This window comes from Astyanax mexicanus, chromosome 3 (genome assembly GCF_023375975.1).
Source record: "Astyanax mexicanus isolate ESR-SI-001 chromosome 3, AstMex3_surface, whole genome shotgun sequence".
NCBI lineage: Eukaryota > Metazoa > Chordata > Actinopteri > Characiformes > Acestrorhamphidae > Astyanax > Astyanax mexicanus.
In genome coordinates, this window is record NC_064410.1 from 9,269,641 (window position 1) to 9,292,768 (window position 23,128).

At 40.9% G+C, this 23,128-nt stretch overlaps 1 protein-coding gene across 1 annotated transcript; it reads right to left on the minus strand.

Annotated features, from left to right (window-relative positions):
- Positions 1-449: 449 nt before the first annotated feature.
- Positions 450-22,060, minus strand: ccdc134 (coiled-coil domain containing 134). Its single transcript, XM_007240906.4, has 7 exons — positions 21,914-22,060; positions 8,659-8,804; positions 8,422-8,543; positions 5,958-6,042; positions 4,083-4,264; positions 2,311-2,382; positions 450-1,258 (listed from the first exon to the last, which is right to left on the minus strand). Exons 2-7 carry the CDS (start codon positions 8,765-8,767, stop codon positions 1,133-1,135), a joined length of 696 nt encoding a protein of 231 aa, XP_007240968.1. The 5' UTR covers positions 8,768-8,804; positions 21,914-22,060; the 3' UTR covers positions 450-1,132.
- Between the last annotated feature and the right edge of the window lie 1,068 nt (positions 22,061-23,128).

Consider the following 23,128-nt stretch of genomic DNA (forward strand, 5'->3'; position numbering starts at 1 on the left):
ACGTAGCCTTTCAGTCACCTCGTCCACAGTGTCTGCCTCTTTATAAAAAGCTGAACATCTAGCTAGCTACCTTATCATTAAGAAATCAAGAAATCTTAAAAAAACGTAGAATAACAGTTCCGGCTAACTGCTGCTCTTATAGTTATTTTAAGAAGTGACTCCCTATTTAAAAAGCTAATTAAAAAAGCTCCCTATTTAAACATTTAAAAAGATCCCTATCAATGCAAAATGTGATCGCCTAAGAGCAAGAATGTATTTGGTTGAAGCAAAACAAGATTGATAGGCTCCTTTAGGTCTCCGGTCTGCAGCATTACCCTTCTCGAATTAAACAGACATGCATTTTCCTAGAGGACATTACAAGATCTTCATATCAATAATAGGTGCTGCTGTAGAATTGTGCAGCAGGGCCACCTACTGGACATAACAAGAAATGCACCAAAAAGTCAATATTCTCATTTTCCTCTTTTTATCAATTTTTATTACAGAACTGGTTTAGATTTACCAGTAATAGCATTTAGTTTAAACAAAGAATTAACAATCCAGCTTTCAACAACAAACACACCCACACAGTCTCTAACACTCACACAAAATGCAGTAAATATGTAATTAAATGTATTATTTATTTAATTATCATTAAATTTAAACACACAGTAACCCAAAGCTCCCCCTCCAGACTAACAACACCAACACTGACCAATCAAACCTTTAGAATTCACAGGCTGTAAAAACACAGCGATCGACAGGAACTGACTAAGATGTAAATATATTGTTTCTGTGATTTAGTAAAGTTGAATTATTCAATATTAATATGAATTATATTATTAATAATAAAGTAAACATTATAAAACAGAGGAGGCTCGCGCTGCGGCTGAGCTCCTGCTGGAATGAAAGTCCATTGTGTTGGAGCGTCCTGAAGCAGCAGACCAGTGTGTGTCTCTTTACGATGGACCTCCTTCACTTCTTTTTATTCTTCTGTTTACCTACTGACCCCTACCTGACCTCTCCTGCTCCTAACCTTTGACCCCTGATGTAGCTCTGGCTGAGAGAGCTGTGTGATCTGACTGTAACTCTCTCTCTCTCTTTCTCCCTCTCCTACTCTCGCCCAGTTTCAGTGGTTGACCAGCTGGGGGCGCTAGAGTTCGCTGCGAGAGCGGGAGATGCGCGGGCCCTTCCTCATTTCTTTCCTTTTCTCCTCCTTTCTCCTCCTCTTCTGCTCCTCACGTAGCAGCTTCTGGAAGGCCTCAGCAGTGTGGAGCACCTGAGAAAGAGAGAGAGAGAGAGAGAGAGAGAAAGGAGAGAGAGGAGAGGATGAAGGTGGAGAGAGAGAGAGAGAGACACCAATTTAGAATGGAGAATCTATTTAAATCTATTTAAAGAAACCACATCAACAAATCTTAGCCTATGCTTCCATTCCATCCAATGGCGTTAGCTTAGCCTCAGCTACCATTACATTTAGCATAGGTTCCCATTACATTTAATAAAGTTAGCTTAGCTTTGGCTACCAGCTTAGACTGCCCGCCCCCGGTGGCTCTTTGATTAAACCCACAGTTATTTACACAAGACAGCTAATGCTAACTAGCTCTATAAACAGAAGCTGTAAGCTCCACCTGTGGGCAGTCCTGAGCCGAGGTGGGCGAGGCTATAAACTCAATGGTTGACGTCGACATTTTACATCTCTCTAATCGACTCGTATTTCTGAGGATTTTCTTTTATTAGCTACTGCAGCCAGTGGAGGCAGAGAAACAGTTTTATGTGCAGCATCCATATACAACTCAGAGAGACCTTTAGTATTTCACAAAGAACAAGAAAAAATGGATTTTAGCGGAAGAAGACCTTTAAGATTCTTGATCCATTTAAAATTTAGTATAAATTTTAGTATAAAGCACAGAACACCCAAGATCTTAGCCCTAAATCCAGTCCCCTCTGTCAGCTGGTTTTAAGACTAACCCACTGACCCCCAACACACCACAGCCTCAGTCCAGCCCTCAGTCCAGAGAATTTTTCAGTACTTACTATGAGTTATGTACTACTCACTACAACTTCCACAATTAATTATTCATATTAACTATGAACTGTTCAGAATTCACTATCCACTGTGAATTATTTACTATCTATCCCAAATTGTTCAGTAACAGTGACATATTTTATTCATATCCTTACAAATTATTTAGCAGATACTATGACATGTTCAGTATAATGAATGGTTCAGTATGTGCTATGAATAAAATGTTCCATGGTCGGTACTGAGATCACTGTGTGTGTGTTTGTGTTTGTGATTGTGAGTATGTGATGGTGCGGCTGTGTGCTTACGTCGTCTCTCTCAGTGCGGTATGGGTTAATGAAGTCTGGAGACTTCTCTATGATCCCCAGCTCCTGAGACATCTACAGACAGACAGTTAGAAAGACAGTCAAAAATACATTACATTACATTACATTTCATTTGGCAGACGCTTTTGTCCAAAGCGACTTACAATAATGAAGTACAAAGTAATAGGAATTTAGATAACCCATTTTTAGACAGGGCTTAAAGGAGGTCGAAGGGAAATAAAGGGATAGAGAAGTGAAGGAGGGGAAGAAGGAAATGGGGTTAGAAGTAGTTAGTGTGTTAGAGGTGTTAGGAGAGTAAGTGCTCTTTGAAGAGCTCTGTCTTCAGGAGTCTCTTAAAGATAGTTACACAGTGATGGTAAAAAAAAACATAAGATAACTAGATAAACAGTTCTTGCAGGTCTCTGGGTTTGTTTATAGTGATGTTGAATTTGATAAATGATTTAAAATGGTTAAATATTCTATAATTCTAAAGTTACCCCTCAGCCTTTCTGACAAAACTTGATAGATGCACTCATTCAGTGAGAACTTTAATTTTTCCTTTGCTGTGGAGCGACACACTGCCCGATCTGCTGGTGACATTACTTTTTGGTAACACTTTACTTGGTCCATTTTATGGCCTTGTTGATGCTCAACTGACATTCAACTAACACTGAATTAAATGTCCATTAAATTTAACTTAACCATATATTGAATGTAAATGATTCAAAATAGAACCTAACTGTACACCTAACATCTAACCCTACACCTAACCCTAACCCTAACCTTAACCTAAACTTCAAATCTAACCCTAAACCCAATCCTAAAATATTAAGATAAGCGTTTGGGTTAGAGTTGAATGTGGGGTTATATTCGATAGAGACTCATTTACTTTCACCTTTTAGTTCATTTGCATTTAATAGACATGCAGTTAAATGTTAGTTGAATGTCAGTTGAGCATCAAAGAGGCAATCAAATGGACCATCCAAGTAAAGTGTTACCTACTTTTTTTTTTGTTAAATAATTTTATTTTTATTTTTTCCCCATTTCCTTCCCAATTTACACAACCAATTACCCAACCCACTTATTAGGACTCCTGTCACTAGTAATGCCCCAACACCAGGTGAGTGAAGACTAGCACATGCCTCCTCCGACACTTGTGAAGTCAGACTCCTCCTCTTTTTGATCTGCTGCTGATGCAGAGGAAAGCGCAGCAACTCTGTTCCGATACATCGGCTCACAGATGCCTTGTGGTGCAGACATCACTCTTTGGAGTGATGAGGGGAGAGAGCGTCATCTACCCACCCAGAGAGAGCACGGCCAATTGTGCTTTCTCAGGACTCGGGTAGCCGATGGCAAGCTACATAAACAGGATTCGAACCGGTGATTTCCTGATCATGGTGACAGCGCTTAGCACGCCGGACCACTTGGAGCCCCATCAGCACTTCACTTTAAGATGGCGGCACCCGGAGATGTAGGTTACGCTATATGATGTACACAGAGTTTTTTATTAAGCGTTTTGTGCACTTTTAATGTCTTAATGCCTCGATTTAAATGTCAGGCCTCTCCAGATTCCACCAATGAGGTGTGGAGCTACTTCGAGCCTGGATAACGGTGTAAAAACTGGATGATACGGGGCAAATCTAAAGGATGTTTGGGCAAACAGAATAAAATTACAGGAACTCTGGAGCTTTCATGTCTCACTACACCAAAGTCAATTTCACACCGGAGTTCTCCTTTAAGTCACAAACCTACATCAAATGCAGAAACACACTTACCAGTGTAAGAACGTGTTGGTGAGGACCCTCTGTAAACACTCCGGTCAGGTTACAGAACCGCAGACCCCAGCGCAGCAGTCCCCCCCACTCCACGTTACGATCATAATAATGATGGACGATCCTCGGGAACCTCAGAGCAACATCACCAAAAAACGCTGTGTTCTCAACCACATGAGAGTACGCTAGAGAGAGAGAGAGAGAGAGAAACGACTCAATGTAAATGAAAGTCTATCAAAACTGGGCTATGTACCTTTAAACTGACCAAATTCTAACTAAGGTTTCTTGCATCATTTTAAAAGTCAAATTTTATAAGACCTCAATAAACATAATATAAGACCCAAAAATTTAGCCATAATTTTTTTTGTTCTCTCCCCGGTAACTTTACGCTAACGTTAGTATGTTAAGTTAACTCACCGCTAATGTTAGGTAGCTTTCAGCTAACCTTAGTTCTATCCCTGGCAACGTTAGCTAGCTCGTTTAGGCTAGATAAAGTTAGTATGTTAGCTAGCTTACTGCTAACGTTAGTATGTTAGCTAGCTTGCTGCTAATGTTACTATGTTAGCTGACTCGGTGCTAATGTTAACAAGCTTTCCGCTAACCTTATTTCTATCCCTGGTAGTGTTAGCTAGCTTGCTTTATCTAGCTAAAGTTAGTATGTTAGCTAGCTTGCGCTAAAGTTAGTATGTTAGCTAGCTTTCCACTAACCTTAGTTCTATCCCTGGTAACGTCAGCTAGCTCGTTTAGGCTAGATAAAGTTACTATGTTAGCTAGCTCGCCGATAATGTTATTGTAACCCTCAAAGTTTGTCGGTAATTCCTAATAACCTTAGTTCTACACCAGATAATGTTAACCAGCTCGCTTGAGGTAGCTAAAGTTACTATGTTAGCTAGCTTGCCGCTAACCTTAGTTCTATGCCAGATAATGTTAACCAGCTCGCTTTAGCTAGCTAAAGTTACTATGTTAGCTAGCTTGCCGCTAAAGTTACTATGTTAGCTAGCTCGCCGCTAAAGTTAGTATGTTAGCTAGTTCGCCGCTAAAGTTACTATGTTAGCTAGCTAGCCGATAATGTTATTGTAACCCTTAAAGTTTGTGTGTAATTCCTTATAACTCCAAGTCTCTTTTTATATACAAATTATTTCCCTCTCACATTATCTGGCTCTCTGCAAACCTTAGTTCTCTCCCCGGATTAGATGTTTACAATGGGCCACTTTTTCTCCCACCGGCATTAAACGCACCATCTAAAAATGTAATACCTACAGCAAATTTACAGTAACTTTAAGGCAATTTAAGACCTTAATTACCCATATTTTAATTTAAGACATTTTAAGACTTTGTTGGAACCCTGCTAACCTGACCAGCAACCTGAGCTGGACAACCTCTAAACCGGGGGTCACAAATACTGTCTACTGGTGTGGGTGCACGTTTATATTCCAGTACAGCAGAGGTTCACCTGATTCCACTGCTCTGAGCTTTTCAACTGTTCATACACTGACAAATTCCCTGAACTAATCAATCCCGTGAACTTATCAACCTCTAAACCAGCCAACCCGCTGAGCTGCATACCTAAACTAACCAACCCGCTGATCTGCATACCTAAACTAACCAACCCGCTGAGCTGCATACCTAAACTAACCAACCCGCTGAGCTGCATACCTAAACTAACCAACCCGCTGATCTGCATACCTAAACTAACCAACCCGCTGAGCTGCATACCTAAACTAACCAACCCGCTGATCTGCATACCTAAACTAACCAACCCGCTGAGCTGCATACCTAAACTAACCAACCCGCTGATCTGCATACCTAAACTAACCAGCCTCCTGATCTGCATACCTAAACTAACCAACCATCTGCTGATCAATGTTAAAATCTCACCTTCTTTAATTTTGTCATCCAGTGGAAAGGGATCGTCCGGCTGCATGTTAGCGGCTACCAAAATTGCTTTGGAATCTTCTAATACCTACAAACAAACACACGTGTAGTTCTAAATGTAAAGCTGCATCGATATCAGCTTCCAAATTCAGCTTATCAGAGTCCAAAAGAACATCAGAGGAGGAGTGAGGAGGAGAGAGGGATGATTAAGTAAAGAGAGTAGGAAGGAATCGTGAAAAAGGGGAAGAGAAGGAGGTAAGAAAGAATAAGACTGAGGAGGAGTGATAAAGTGGGGAAGTGAGTGAGAAAGAGGATGAGTGATTATGAGTAAGGAATAAGTGGAGTCAATGAGGAAGGGGAGGAGAGAAGAAGGTAATGAGGAAAAAAAGAACGAGTAAAAAAAAGGGAGTGAGGAATAGGAGAAGAAAGGAAGGGGAGGAGTGATAAAGCAAAGAAGTGAGTGACAAGGAGGAGTGAAAGATGAGGAGTAAATGAGGAGGATGACAAGTGATGAGTGAGGAAGAAGTGAAGTCAGTAAGAAAGGGAGGAGTGAAGGAGGAAATGATGAAAAGAAGGAGTGATTAAGGCAGTGAGAGTAAAAAAGAGGAGGAGTAAGAAAGGAAGGGGCGGAGTTAAAAAGGGAGTAAGGAAGTGGAGAAATAAGTGGAGAGAGTAAGAAAAGGGGAAGAGGAGTAAGTGAGGAAAAGAACGAGTGGGAAGAGTAAATAATGGTGTGAGAGAGAGGATAAGTGATGAAAGAGGATAAGTGAATAAGCAAGTAAGGAAGAGTCAGGAAGGAAGGGGAGGAGTAAAAAGAGAGTGAGAAAGAGGAGGAGTAAAGAAGAGGAGGAGTCAGGAAGAAAGGGGAGGAGTAAATAAAGGAGTGAGGAATAGGATGAGTGAAGAAGAAGAGGAGAGAGTAAGGAAAAGGCGTGGCGAATAAATGAATGAGGAAGAGGATGCATGAATAAGGGCGTGAGGAAGAGGAGTGACTCAGGAAAAGGAGGAGTGATAAGGAGGATGAGTGAATAAGGGATTGAGAAAGAGGAGTGAGTGAAAAAGAGGACGAGTGGTGAAAAGGATGAGTGAATAAGGGAATGTGGAAGAGAAGTGAGCGAAGAAGAGTGGGTGAGGAAATGGAGGAGTGCTAAAGAGAATGAGTGAATAAGGGAGGAAGAGCAGTGAGTGAGGAAGAGGATTATTGAGGGAAAGGAGGAGTGGTAATGAGGATGAGTGAATAAATGAGTGAGGAAGAGGAGGAGTGATGAGGAGAGAGGAATAAGTGGAGTCAGGAAGGAAGGGGAGGAGTAAAAAGAGAGTGAGAAATAGGAGGAGTAAAGAAGAGGAGGAGTCAGGACAAAAGGGGAGGAGTAAATAAAGGAGTAGGATGAGTGAGGAAGAAGAGGAGAGAGTATGGAAAAGAATAAATGAATGAGGAATAGGATGAGTGAATAAGGGAGTGAGAAAAAGGAGTGTGTGAGGAGGATAATGAGTGAGGAAGAGGATGAGGATGAGTAAATAAGGGATTGAGAAAGAGGAGTGAGTGAAAAAGAGGACGAGTGGTGAAAAGGATGAGTGTATAAGGGAATGTGGAAGAGAAGTGAGCGAATCAGAGGAGTGAGTGAGGAAATGGAGGAGTGCTAAAGAGAATGAGTGAATAAGGAAGCGAGGAAGAACAGTAGCCTGGTTTCCATCCAAACCTTTCGAAAAAAGAATGCGCAATTTCCAAATTTCGGCAGAAAAAAATGCGAATTAAGCCGTGTTTCCATTCACTACAGTTATGCGAATAAACTTTAGATAACGTGGGAGAGGACGCCAAACAAGCTGATCACATGGTACAGAATCACATGACTTGAGGCCTGATACGTAATTTTTTATGCGAAAAACCCTTTTCCATCCAGTTTTTCTGAATTTTGGCGATGCGATATTCTAACTTTTCCACCCCCTCCTAGCGTAAAAATCGTTTTGCGATATTTGGGGCTTTTTTCGAATTTTTGACTTTTTCCATCCAGCTTTTTTCATGCGCATTTTCAAAATGCGCAAAAACTTGGTGGATGGAAAACCCTCTAGTGAGTGAGGAAGAGGATTGACTGAGGAAAAGGAGGAGTGATAAGGAGGATGAGTGAATAAGTAAGGAAGAGCAGTGAGTGAGGAAGAGGATTATTGAGGAAAAGGACGAGTGATAAGGAGGACGAGTGAATAAGTGAGGAAGAGGTTTATTGAGGAAAAGTAGGAGTGGTAATGAGGATGAGTGAATAAGTGATTGAGGAAGAGGAGAAGTGATGAGGAGTGAGGAATAAGTGGAGTCAGGAAGGAAGGGGAGGAGTAAATAAAGGAGTGAGGAAGAAGAGGAGAGAGTAAGGAAAAGGCGTGGCGAATAAATGAATGAGGAAGAGGATGCATGAATAAGGGAGTGAGGGAGAGGAGTGAGTGATGAAGAGAATTAATAAAGAAGGGGAGGAGTTACTTTAAAGAGCCCCTTTAGCATGATGTCGATGATCTTGTACTGCTGGTTGATGTCGTTGAGCTCCACCAGGTTCTTCAGAGCGTTCAGCTGATCCTTCCTCTTCGTCTCAAACAGACGCTTATCTGATACACACATTCAGGAACCATAACACACACACACACACAAACACACAAACAAACACACACACACACACACACACACACTATAACAGTCACAGTAACAGGTGCTTTAGGATACAGATCTCCAGGTTGGAGTCGTGTCTGTGTCGGTGGGTGTGAGGGTCCGAGTCTGAGGAGCACACAGCGGTGATCGCTGCCAGCAGCAACGCAGTGCACATGCTCAGCATGGCCAGCAGGGGGCGACTCACACACACTCCAAACAGCCTGTAACACACAATCAGAGAGACACAAACTCAGCATGACCAGAAGGGAGCAAGTGGCATAGTGTTCAGTGCATTCATTACAGTCACTGCTGGTCTTGTGGGGTGGACAAAATAACGCAAACAGCACTTTCCACCCCGCTGAAAAAAATGAGAACACTTAAAAATGACGAGTTTCTTTTATTTTACCAAATTGAAAACCTTTGGAATATAATCAAGAGGAAGATGGATGATCACAATCCATCAAAGCAAGCTGAACTTCTTAATTTTCTGCACCAGGAGTGATTAGCATAAAGTTATCCAAAAGCAGTGTGTAAGACTAGTGGAGGAGAACATGCCAAGTTGCAAGAAAACTGTGGGTTATTACACTAAATATTGATTTCTGAGCTCTCAAAACTTTATAAATATATACATGTTTTCTTTGCATTATTTGAAGTCTGAAAGCTCTGCATTTTTTTTGTTATTTCAGCCATTTATCATTTTCTGCAAATAAATGCTATAAATGACAATATTTTTTATTTGGAATTTGGGAGAAATGTCTGTAGTTTATAGAATAAAACACCAATGTTCATTTTACTCAAATATATATACCTATAAATAGCAAAATCAGATAAACTGATTCAGAAACTGAAGTGGTCTCTTCATTTTTTCCAGAGCTGTATACAGACTGTCTACTACAGTATTTATACACACACACACTCTCACACACACTTTGCTAGAGGGAGAGAGAGTGGGCAGACATGGTGCACACACTCTATCAAAAGCCCTGCTATGTTCTGTGTTGGAGGATGGCACCCAACCAGAACATCGATATACTATTACTACACACACACACACACTACACACACAGTCATTTAAACACAGTTTTTAAAACAGGAAACAGCATCCACACAAAGCCAGTATATCAGTATACATGTTTGATTAGTAATAAATCTGGAAACTGTTCAGGCCAGGGTAGTGTTGCAATCTGGTGGATACATTCCTAGATAACCCTTGCTGTGTGTGGGTGAACATTATCCTGCTGAAAATGCCATTTGGAAGCCCTGCCATGAGTTTTTTTTTATTTAATTGGCATTTAATGTAAAAGACCAACACAAAGTGGTATACAATTGTGAAATGGAAAGAGAATTATGCACAATGTAACCAATTGCATTCAGAGGTTGCCTGATGGCTGCTAATGACTAAAGAGAGTGTGTGTAATCTAATCTCAGTACAAATACAGCTGCTCCGCGATGGCCTCAGAAATTGGTTAAGAGAATATTGGGAGTAAACAGCTTTATGAAGTCCAAAAAACACACCAGACAGGTCAGGAATAAGGTTTTGGAAATTTCCCAAGTTTTGAACATCTCACGGAGTTCTGTTCAATCAATTATCTGGAAATGGATAGAGTATGGCACAACTGTAAACCTACCAACACAAGGCCGTCCACCTAAACTTACAGGCCGAACACGGAGAGCACTGAGTGGGGAAGAGCACGCAGCCAAGAGGCCCATGGTGACTCTGGATGAAATGCAGAGATCCACAGCTCAGGCTGGGAAATCTGTCCACAGGACAACTATTAGTCGTGTACTGCACAAATGTGGTCTTTATGGAAGAGTGGCAAGAAGAAAGCCATTGTTAAAAGAAAACCATAAAAAGTCCAATTCGCAGTTTGCCAGAAGCCATGTTGGGGACACAGCTAACATGTGGAACAAGGTGCTTTGGTCAGATGAGACCAAAATTGAACTTTTTGGCCCAAATGCAAAACGCTATGTGTGGCAGAGAATTAACACTGCACATCACTCTGAACACACCATCCCCACTGTCAAACATGGTGGTGGGAGCATCATGCTCTGGGGCTGCTTCTCTTCAGCAGGGACAGGAAAGCTGGTTAGAGATAATGGGAAGATGGATGGAGATAAATACAGGGCAATCTTGAAAGAAAACCTGTTAAAGTCTGCAAAAAACTTGAGACTGGAGACATAGGAGGAGGTTTTACCTTCCAGCAGGACAATGACCCTAAACATAAAGCCAGGGCCACAATGGAATATTTTGCAGCATTTCCATCTAATCTGACGGAGCTTGAGCTGTTTTGCAAAGAAGAAAGGTTTCAGTCACTAGATGTGCAAAGCTGGTGGAGACATTCCATAAAAGCCTTGCAGCTGTAATTGCAGCAAAAGGTGGTTAACACTAATATGGCTTGGGTTATGCAGTGCTATATAGTTCGGGAGAGAGGCTTTGTGCAGCTCCACTAAAGATTCATAGCGCAGTAACAGCATTCCTGCCAGAGTGGGAATGACAGAGCCATCCCTCCACCTCCCATTACAGTCAGTGTACAATCAACATGATGAGGCTCCTGAGTTTTACCCAAGTTAGAACAAGTCTATATGGGCTGTACAAAACAAGTTTGTGAAGTTTTTGTTGCACAAAATCACTCTCACAGAAAGAGAACCCCCAGCTCCATTCTTTCACAGTTTCAGAGCCATTCAGAATAAGCCATTTGAGGGCTCTGTCACTTTTATGCAAATAAGCTATTTCTGGCAAAGCCATGTACAGTATACGCTGCGCAACACCACAGTGTTGATCAGCAGAACCACCACAGTGTTGATCAGCAGAACCTCCACAGAGTTGATCAGCAGAACCACCACAGTGTTGATCAGGAGGACCACCAAAGTGATGATCAGCAGGACCACCAAAGTGTTGATCAGCAGGACCACCACAGTGTTGATCAGCAGGACCACCAGTGTTGATCAGCAGGACCACCACAGTGTTGATCAGTGTTGATCAGCAGGACCACAACAGTGATGATCAGCAGGACCACAACAGTGATGATCAGCAGGACCACAACTGTGATGATCAGCAGGACCACAACAGTGATGATCAGCAGGACCACAACAGTGATGATCAACAGGACCACTACAGTAATGATCAGCAGGTTCACTACAGTGTTGATAAGCCGGACCACCACAATGTTGATAAGTGTTGATCAGCAGGACCACCACAGTGTTGATCAGCAGGACCATTACAGTGTTGATCAGCAGGACAACTACAGTGATGACCAGCAGGACTACAAAAGTAAAGACCAGGAGCAACACTACAGTAATGAGCGGTACAAAGCCCACAAGGAGGACCAGCAGGAGCACCAGCGTGACGACCAGCAGGAGCACCAGCGTGATGACCAGCAGGAGCAGCAGCATAATGACCCATCAGGAGCACCAGCGTGATGACCAGCAGGACCACCAGCGTGATGACCAGCAGGAGCACCAGCGTGATGACCAGCAGGAGCACCAGCATAATGACCAAGCAGGAGCACTTCAGTGTTGATCAGCAGGGCCACCACAGTGTTGATTAGCAGGACCACCAAAGTAAAGACCAGCAGGAACACTACAGTAATGAGCAGTACAAAGACCACAGTGATGACCAACAGGAGCACCAGCGTGATGACCAGCAGGAGCACCATGGAAAAGACCAGCAGACCCAGCACAACAGGGAAGAAAAGCAGGCCCACCACATGATGACTGGCTGGACCATTAGGATGAAGGCCAGCAGGACTAACACAGTAATGAACTGCAGGATGATAAATAAAAAGATGAACAGCAAGACCACCACAGAGAAAACCAGAAGGAACACTACAGTGATGATCAGCAGAACCACCATAACACAGAAGAGCAGCAGGCCTGCCAAAGCAACTCGTGGAAGGTGTGCAGAGAGATGTCAAACACCTCAGGGTTCCTAACACAGAGCAGCATCAGGAACGGGCTGTAGGTGGGAGTGTACACAGTCGGAGGTGTAGGCTGGAGCAGATTAAGACATACACTGTTTTTTCTGGTCTATAATAAGCTCCTGGGTTGGCAGATCTTCTCTCTGGAGAAAAAAAAAGTCCTTAAGATGATCTTTACCTCTGAGAGAAGTGCAGCTGATGTGACAGCAAATCCACAAGCTCTCAGAAATCAATTCAAGACAAACCACACCTAATGCTAAGTGTGTGCTGGAGGGGTATAAAGCCTCCAGCTCTCTTTGAAATGATGAAGCTCCATCCTGTACTTCTGGATTGAGCTGAAGGTATGGTGGAGGATCCTGAAAACACAAGCTCTTGTCGGAGAATGTAATTTAACTCTCATAGAAATGCTCCAAAATCTAGGACTTAGGAAAGAAATGTACTCAAACAAAAGCTGTGAGTGTGTGTGTGTGTATATATATATTTATATATATATATATATATATATATTAATATAAAAAACATAATAATAATCTACTAATATAGCCAACAAATAACTGCAGAAAATGTAGTTTAGTATTGAATTTGAAGTTACTGTATGTGTCGCACTTAAAAGCCTTTTTTTTACCAAATCTGTGTTCCAGTTAGTGCTTTCCATCTATCTAATGGAAATCTGTACCTACTACTGTCTGAAAATTTAATTTAAGACTTTGAAACCTCCTTTCACAAAAACTTTAATACTTTAGAAATAAAAGTAGTCAAAATAAATGAATGCTCAATATTATTTGCATATAGCAAAATAATAACATGACATCCCTGTCAAACATAAGCCTATATAACTATTACCAATAAAAATAACTTTAAAATTACAACAGAGGCCGAGCTTCTTATTCTTTGTGAACAAATTTAACAGATTAAAACAAGTGTTTCAACTAGGATATAGAATACAAGAAGCCTTTATATACATAAAAGCAACAAGATTTTCCCGTCAAATAAACAAACCTTCAGGCTCTATCAACTATGAATAACTTAGTTACAACAAGCTATAAAAGTGCTTCAGTCAGTATAAGAAAAATATTGTATGTAGTGGAGTTGCTTGAAGTGGTGGAACGGGTGCTGGTCGGCTGCACTCTCCGGCACAATTTGCAGCAAAGCGGCAAGGGAGCGGACCCGCGGCCGGCCTCGAGGACCCGCAGGCCGAGCGAGCAGACCCACGGCCGAGCGAGCGGGCCCGCGGCCGGCCTCGAGGATCTAGGGCCGACCGAATCGAGTCTACCTTAGCCTTGGATCCGCTCGTCCCGGCTCTGTTTGGCTCCAGCGCGAGACATATGTGCTGAGTAGCGAAGCGGACCCGAGCCTAGCCATTTTAACCTAGCCTTGCCTAGCCTAGCCTATTTGGCTACGTGCCTGTGTGGTTACGTCATCACGCACTGACGTAGCCCAGCTACGGGGGCTGAATGTGTGGGGCGAGCTGACGCCAGTAAAAAACGCCTGTCCATGATTCTAATACATATCGATATACCACAAAACTGATATCACCGTTATTGAAACATTTCTTATCGCGATAAATACCGATATCGAATTATTGTCCAGGCCTAGTTCCAGTCAGGTATTAAGGAGCAGTAAAGCCACACAGGAGTACACAGGAGTTTCACTTTAGGTCTCCAGCACCTAGGCCAGAGCAGTATTAGCATTAGCTGCTAGCTGTGCTGAGTGCTACCTCTTTCGCTGTTAAGAGGGGAGTATATCGGCCTGTGGCCTGCTGCTAACCTCGGCTAGCACTGCTGGAGCAGCATGGGCATTAGCCGCTAATGCGCTAAGCACAAGCTCTTTTGCCATTCAGAGGTGAGTATATCGGCTTGCATAAAGAGCCTTGTAATTTGGTGTGTGTCTTATTTATGAAAATAGACCAGAAAATAGATGTTCATTGATAGTGCGCCTCACAATCCGGTACACTCCCAGTGTATATAGAACCTCCAGAACAAATGTGATGTTTTAGCACTTCTTTTCTGGTTAGGTAAATGTTGACCATTTTAATGCCTATTATATATGTTTTATTTAGTAAATTGCGTGAAGGCAGCAGCTTTAGCAGTAGATGGTTGTGTGTTTACAGCTAAATTCATGCAGCGCTCAAAAATGAATCACTGAAAGAATACAGAGACTAAAATACAGGACTGAACAAATACAGGACTGAATTCCAGCTAAATCCAGAGTCCTATTACTGCAAACAACTTGTATCAGCGCGCTCCGCCCTGCATGGCTCTGGTAGTTGCAGCTTTTTTGCTGTGTGAGGCTAATAAAGTTGGTGCTTTAGAGCCTCCAGGGGCCACAGAACCCCATTGCTAACATGGCACAGCGACAACCCCGCCTCACTAATGAGTATTAATGCAGCTCACAGGACGGCCTCCGACAGGGCCGCTCTCAGACAGCCACGATTCCCCACGTACAGCCTGATCTTCAGCAGATTTCTCCAGGGAGGCCTGTGTAACAGAGGACTTAGTAATATGTGGGTTAGTTCATTATTTACCGTCAGTTCCTTAAAACTTCGGTTTGATTACAGAAACAAAAAGACTTCTTCACCAAAAGCTCTTCTCCCCCTCTTTCACACATCTTCTTTCTCTCAGTCTATAAAAGCGCTTGATCAGTTCTGCTCTATATCTGCCACAGCAATCAGCTCCTTTATTGTGGAAGCACAACAAAATCCCAGAGGACCAATCAGTGGACAATAGGAGTGATCGATCGTCTGTGAGCACACAGTTCCAATCAAGTTCCCTGGGTTGGATGGCCGAAGATGAACTAAAGCTACTGTCAGCAGGTACTCACTTACAGAGAGAGTTAATTAGAGACAGATAGAGGGACAGCTGCAGTTCTGGAGGAACCAATCAACTCTGGAGGAACCCATCTTCTGCTCTCACTCACAAACTCAACTTTATAGATTTAGGAACTATACAAGGTTTAACTACAAGGCTAATATTGCTAGCAAGTAACAGAGTCGCATATCCTAAAAATTAACCTCACAAAACTGCAAGGCTAATCTAACTAACTAAGTACAGAAACCTACAGCCCACCAATTAGAACTGGTACTGGAAGGCTAATGTAGCCAGCACGTAATATACCATATTTTTCACACTATAAGGCGCACCGGATTAGTCAAGTCAAGTAGTTTTATTGTCAGATAATAGATATAATAAAAGAGAATGGGAGACAGCAACATAAAAATAGACATACATGAGACAGAAAACAAAGTGCAGTAGTGGTGGGGTGAAATAAGATATATAATATTATAATATAGATATATAATATATTATAAGGCACACTATCAATAAACGTCTATTTCCTGGTCTATTTTTTTTACTCATAAGGTGCACTGGATTATTAGGCACATTTTAAGAGACACTGTAAGGAACTTGTAACTCAGCAGGTCTTTCCGCTGGGTTGTGGTGGGGAGGTAGCTAACTAAGGTAAGTAAAGCTAAGCTAAGTAAACAAACCTGCCAAAAATATATATATATATATATATATCTTTCATTTAAAGTCAAACAAGACGAGCACTGGGTGTAAATGTACACTGAAAAGTGTTTATTTGGGTAAAGCAGAAAAGTGCTTCCGTTTATTCACAGTAAACTTAGATTCCTAAATTCCTCCAGCAGGCTAGAGCATTAGCATCAGCGGCTAACCGCTTTTGGTTAGCGGCTAATGCCACCCGACGTGCTACACTAAGGAATTCTGAGTGCTCCGGTAAGCCAGGGTGATATAAGCTAGCAGTTCATTCTCGTACCTTGTTTTAATAAGGTAAATGCGCAGGCTACAGACAGATACAGTAGTTCGCAAAAGTAATCCTACCCCTTGAACTTTTTCACATTTTGTCACCTTACAAACACAAACTTAAATGTATTTTATTGAGATTTTAAGTGACAGACCAAAACAAAACAGCACATAATTGTGAAGTGGAATGAAAATGATACATAAATTAAAAAAAATAATAATCAAATACAAATCTGAAAAGTGTGACATGTAAAAGTATTTATTCCCCATATATCAACACTTTGTAGAGCCACCTTTCACTGCAATTACTTTTTTTGTTTTTTTTTGGCCAGGCAGAATAATTTAAAGCTTGGCTCATATGTTTACCTCTTATTTAAAATGTGATTTAATGTATTTCTAATCAGCATTATACAAAACTAATAATAAAACAATTGTAATTTTAACACCATTTTAAAATCACCACAAGTTTTTTTTAGCTTTGGAATTTGCTATGGAATTCATGAATAATCAAGCACTTTTTTTGAATAATTAGTAGTTGTGTAACCCCTAGAGTCAAGCAGAATCAAAGTCAGTTGAGGATTGAGTAGAGCACTTAATGATCAGTCTAATTAATTAAAAGGACGATTTTGTATAAAGTCTGAATTTGATTCTCATCACATTTCCCATGAAAACTCGCTTAATTAGCATCACTTTCGCGACCCTCCATGGACTGTCTCAGGACCTGCTTGGTGGTCACAGCAAGTCCCAGGTTAATAAGCCCTGTTATAAAAGACTATCACTCCTAAATTCTTCAGGAAACCAAAGATGGTTTTAAAAAATGTGTGTTAACAGGAGGAATCATGGTCGAAAGAAGAGGAGGCAATCTGACTGCTGTTCAACTGCAGCTAAATCTGTAACAGAACACACCAGTATACATCAGTACACACCGCAGCTTATAGGGTAGGAAAGCCATTAGCTTTTACTGGCTGCTGTACAGGGAGCTGGGCCGGATTCCAGACAGATGAATCTCGTGGAGTCCACCATTAGGGTGCCACTAGGGAGCCTGAAAAGCCATTTTAGCCTAAAATTGGACACACCTATACATTAAAACTGAAAACTGACGACTATTATACCATGCACATTTTAAAACTTGCAACTGAACAGAGAATCCTATCAATTTGTTTCTGTTTTTAGAGTTTAAAATTCAAACAACAAGTAAATTACTGAGGTCTTCCAGACTATGAAGGAACACATAAGAAATAATGTATTACATTTAAAAGTGTTAAACCAAAATACTCTGTGTAGTACTTAGGTGCTCTTATCTGTGGTTTCTGAAGCTGGTGATGGTTCCTCCTTGGGAAGGTTTACTTATTAATGACCAAACAACAATCTTCAATTGTACCGCTTACACAACACCACCACATTGCATTCTGGTATACATTAGAAATACTAGCGTACTCAATCTTGCTTACAGTGTCACAATATATTATAAGGTAACCACTGTATCATGATACAGTGAGTAAAATAAGTATTTGAACACCCTGCGACTTTGCAAGTTCTCCCACTTAGAAATCATGGAGGGGTTTGAAATTTTCATCTTGGGTGCACGTCCACGTAAAAAAAAAAAAAAAGAATAAAATCACAATGTATGATTTTTTTTTTTTTAACAACGTATTTGTGTGTTACTGCTGCAAATAAGCATTTAAAACCCTGTGAAAAACAATGTTAATATTTGGTACAGTAGCTTTTGTTTAGAATTACAGAGGTCAAACGATTCCAGTAGAATTTCACCAGGTTTGCACCAAACACTGCAGCAGGGAATTTGGCCCATTCCTTCACACAGATCTTCTCCAGATCAGCCAGGTTTCTGGGCTGTCGCTGAGAAACACAGAGTTTGAGCTCCCTCCAAAGACTTTCTATAGAGTTTAGGTCTGGATGCTGGCTGTCACTCAATAACCTTGATAAGTTTCTTACGGAGCCACTCCTTGGTTATCCTGGCTGTGTGCTTTGGGTCATTGTCATGTTGGAAGACCCAGCCACTCCCATGCTTCACAGTACGGATGGTGTTTTTGGGATGGTACTCATCATTCTTCGTCCTTTAAACACGACAAGTGAAATTAAACCCAAAAACTTCTATTTTGGTCTCATCTGACCCCAGAACTTTCTCCCAAAACTCCTCTTGATCATCCAAATAGTCATGGGCGAACTTAAGACGGGACTGGACGTATGCTAATTTAAGCAGGGGAACTTTTCATGCCATGCATGACTTTAAACTATGACGTCTTAGTGTATTTTACCCACAGTAACATTGGAAACAGTGGTGCCAGCTCTCTTCAGGTCATTGGCCAGCTCCTCCTGTGTAGTCCTGGGCTGATTTCTCCCCTTTCTTAGTATCATTGATTCGCCATGAGGTGAGATCTTGCATGGAGCCCCAGTCTGAGAGAGATTGACAGTCATGCTAAGCTTCTTTCATTTTCTAATTATTGCTCCAACAGCTGATCTTTTTTACTAAGCTGCTTGGCATTTGCCCCATAGTCCTTTTCAGCCTTGTGGAGGTCTTTGGACAGCTCTTTGGTCTTTTGGCCATGTTAGTAGTTGGAGTCTTACTGATTGTGTGGGTGGACAGGTGTCTTTATGCAGCTAACGACCTCAAACAGGTGCTTCAAGTTAAGAATAATAAGTGGAGTGCTGGTGGGGTTTTTAGAGCCGGACTAACAGGTCTTTGAGGGCTAGAATTCTTTCTGATTGGCAGGTGTTTAAATACTTATTTGCAGCAGTAACACACAAATAAATAATTTTTAAAATCATACATTATGATTTGCGGATTTTTTTTTGATTATGTCTCTCACAGTGGACATGCAGCTAAGATTTAAGCTAAAATTAAGATTTAAGATTTAAGCTAAGCTAAAATTTCAGACCCCTTTATGATTTCTAAGTGGGAGAACTTGCAAAGTTGCCGGGTGCTCAAATACTTATTTTCCTCACTGTATATATCATATTTGTCAAGTTCTTGCCAATACACAGTGAAAATCTCATGCCACAGGGAGAACCCAAAGAACTGATCTTATTCAACTGATCAGCAGCTGCTTCACAAACATTTCCTGAGTGAAATCAGGCGTGTTCAAGCTGAAGCCTTGGAGATACCTAACAAGAACCACTACAGAATCCACAGGCCAGAACAGAGAACCTTTACCAGTCAGAAAGCAACTGAGAAAGTCACATACTGGAACACGTTTCTACCTCCACTGAGACCCTGCAGAAACACCCAGACCAAACCTGAACAAGGAAGAGCTGCTGCTGGAGTTCAGCCAAAGACAAGACACATCTTTGAACTTCAGAAACTCAAGAAGCATCAAATCATCCTAAATAGATTTTAGAAAATATTAGCCTGGAGCTAGGGCTGGATGAAATGGCTCAAAGTTTATATCAAAATATATATTTTTAGTCGATACAATAAAAACTTCACATCAACTAAGATGTTAATGTGAACAATATAAAAGCCAATGAAAAAAATGCCAAGGATGCCCGTTATCACCTACAAACACCTGAAAAATAACAGTTATTATACATAATGTATAATAAAACACTTATGAAATATTGTAGATGTGTTTAAAATCATATTGCTGTTAAAATCTACAATATTCATTAATACCAAACTACTGTGCAGCCGTACCTACAAACATGGACATACAACCATTAAACAGATGGAGAGACAGAGGACCTGCAACCATCTTCTTAAAAAGATAAAGATACAACAACATGTACCACTGATCAAAAATCCTTATTATCATTAGGAGAATACTTAGAATTGAGGCTAAACATATGGCCAGAACTGATATCATTGATATATTCCATAATTTTGGTCAATCGACATAAATCTGATATCAATGAGAACAGTATAAAAGCCACTGGCCATGGTATACATAATCACCTCCTGACAGCTATATATGTACATGTACATGTTTATACACATATAAATGTATACATTTTAACGATACACACTATTATTATTATTGCATTATTTTAAGAAACTGCTATTCAACTGCTGTCTCCTGTATAGTAAAGTGAATTTTAGTCTATTTTTGCTGCACATCGCTTAGTTAAACAGGATGCTATACACTCTGTAACTTTTCTTTAAGCACTGATGGTGTTATTAAGGTATACTGTTGATAAGTGGTTTAAATGCCAGGGCACCTCACAATACTGTGGAGCAGAAATATTATTACAATACATTGCCTACAATACTGTCAGTTCTGTGATCCTTATCATATCGCAAGACATTTCTTAACAATACATTATGGCATCTGTGTTATTGTAGAGGATAAAATACTCCTAAACAAGCAAACTTCAGGAATTATGGATTTATTGGTTTCAGTTTCACAGAATTTGTTAATCAATATCCTTCAAGGCAGGTTTACTTTGTTCATCTGATAAACAACACCATGTAGATTAATGAAGCAAAAACTTGTGTAAGTCAAATTAGAGGGTTTCAAGTTTAGAGAGTTTAGAACACCTATGTTTCAATAAAAATATTGATATTTGACACAAGGTATCAGTAATGTATCACAAATGAAAATGATGGAATATAAATCGCAATATCTATATTTTGTTTTGACATCATTTCTAGAACAAAATGTTAAATGTTAAAAAATTTCAGCATTTGTATCGCATGATAAATGCAAAAACATAGGAGGAGTAGTTCGGGAGGGGCACTGGGTGATGTATGGGTTTAGGGGCGGGGCAGCAGGGAGAGCTGATTGGGCTGAGCAATGTGCCTCTGACAGCAGAGAGACACAGATGGTTGGACGTAACCAGGGGCGAGATTATTGATTCACTGATTTTCATATTGTAAGTGTACACGGACACATTATCCTCACTTATGGCACAGCTGAACCCGAGAAGGCGCAGCAGAGACGAAAATGACCGCAATAAAAGCATTTTTTTAAGGTAAATTTTTTAAGCAGGAGTAGTATTTCACAACTTCAAAGGAACACATTTCAGCTATTAATGAAAAAAATATGGTTTAGAGTTTAGTGTCTCTATACAATATTTACAGTCATGTGGCCACCATAAGGAAAAAAAACATTAATGAGCTGCTCCCTGAAATGATCTTATTCAATTCTGAATTTGGTATTAATATTCAGTATAAACGGGTCTGAGCTCTTGTGGATTAAACGGAGATGAGGGAACTTCAGTAGTATCTCCATCCACTGGAGACAGCGGGGAAACAGAAGATACACGTCATCAGAAACAGAAGCCTCTACATACATTACTGTATATGTGTGTGTGTGTGTGTGTGTTACTGCTCTGATCTTCCAAGAGACTCAAACCTCCTCCCAGTTCTTTAACTGGTGGAAAAAAAGATGATCAAAGCACCTGTTTAAGCATCATCACCCCCTCCTTATCCCCCCTCTCATCTGACCCAACTGGACCTGCTAAACTGAACCCGGACCGGTGACAGAACTGATCACAGTCCGGCTGGACACGTCCGGTCCGCCGGGGACGTTCTGGTTAAACCTGGCCGGTCCAGACACCCCGAGGCCCGTCCATGTGGAGACGGAGCTCCGGGAGAAACCCGGGGGAACCGGAGCCCGGTAAGGGCATGACACCCAGTCTGAACCGCAGTCAGAACCGAACCCACGCTCACACACTCACAGCTCAGCCCCCACTTACCGAACACACGCGCTGAGCAGCAGAAGCAGCTGCGATTCCAATCCGAATCGTTACAAAAATCCCAATTCCAATCCGAATCCCCCGGTCTCCGGTCCGCCTCTCGCTCGCTCTCTCTCCGGTAACTCAGTCACGCCGCCCGCGTTTCCGCACGGACCGATTACACCGCTGCTCACCGCTGCTCCTCCTCCTCTACAGGGCGCGTCTCATTCCGCGCACTAGCACACTACTTAGTGCACTACCATTAGCAGTAGCTAACTAAAAGCAGTGACTAATAAATACAGCTCTTGAAAAAAGAGGCCACGTAAGCAGTAAGTAAGACTGGTGGAGTACAACAGGCCAAGATGCATAAAAACTGTGATTAAAAACCAGGGTTATTCCACCAAATATTGATTTCTGAATTCTTAAAACTTTATGAATATGAACTTGTTTTCTTTGCATTGTTTGAGGTCTGAAAGCTCTACATCTTTTTTTTTGTTATTTTAGCCATTTCTCGTTTTCTGCAAATAAATGCTGTAAATGAAAATATTTTAATTTGGAATTTGGGAGAAATGTTGTCCGTAGTTTATAGAACAAAACAACAATGTTCATTTTACTTAAAATATCTATAAATAGCAAAATCAGAGAAATTGGTTCAGAAACTGAAGTAGTCTCATTTTTTCCAGAGCTGTATATGTGTATAGTATGTTTTACAAAGTAATAAATAAATACAATTAACCCTCTCTCTTTTTTTTTTTAGAAGGAAAACATATAATTTTTATAACATTGGGTGTCCCTGTGAATATTGCAGAGTTAACTTTAGAATTATAAGCTGATCAAAAACTGATCATTTGATTTAGGTTTTTTAGAGCAAGCAAGCACCTAAAACACCCAGGGCAAAAGAAAACAATTGCTTCATTATGATTTATCTAACAAAAGTAGTCTCAATGCATAAAGCACCAAAATATAAAACAGACAAACATACAAAAAAAAAAAAAAAAAAAAAAAAAAGTGCCTCACGGTGTTGGACACAGATATGCCATGTAACATTATATTAAAGATAAGCTATGTAAGTAGGTAAATAATTGAATAAATAAATAGAGTATGGAAAGGTTTAATAACCAAAATCTGGTTTGTTGCCTGAGGGCAACACAGCTCCACAGCTTAAACAAGTTAATTACTGTCTACATGTTTACAGCACCCAAATTACTCAAGAGTATTTTGGTTAACACTTTTCAC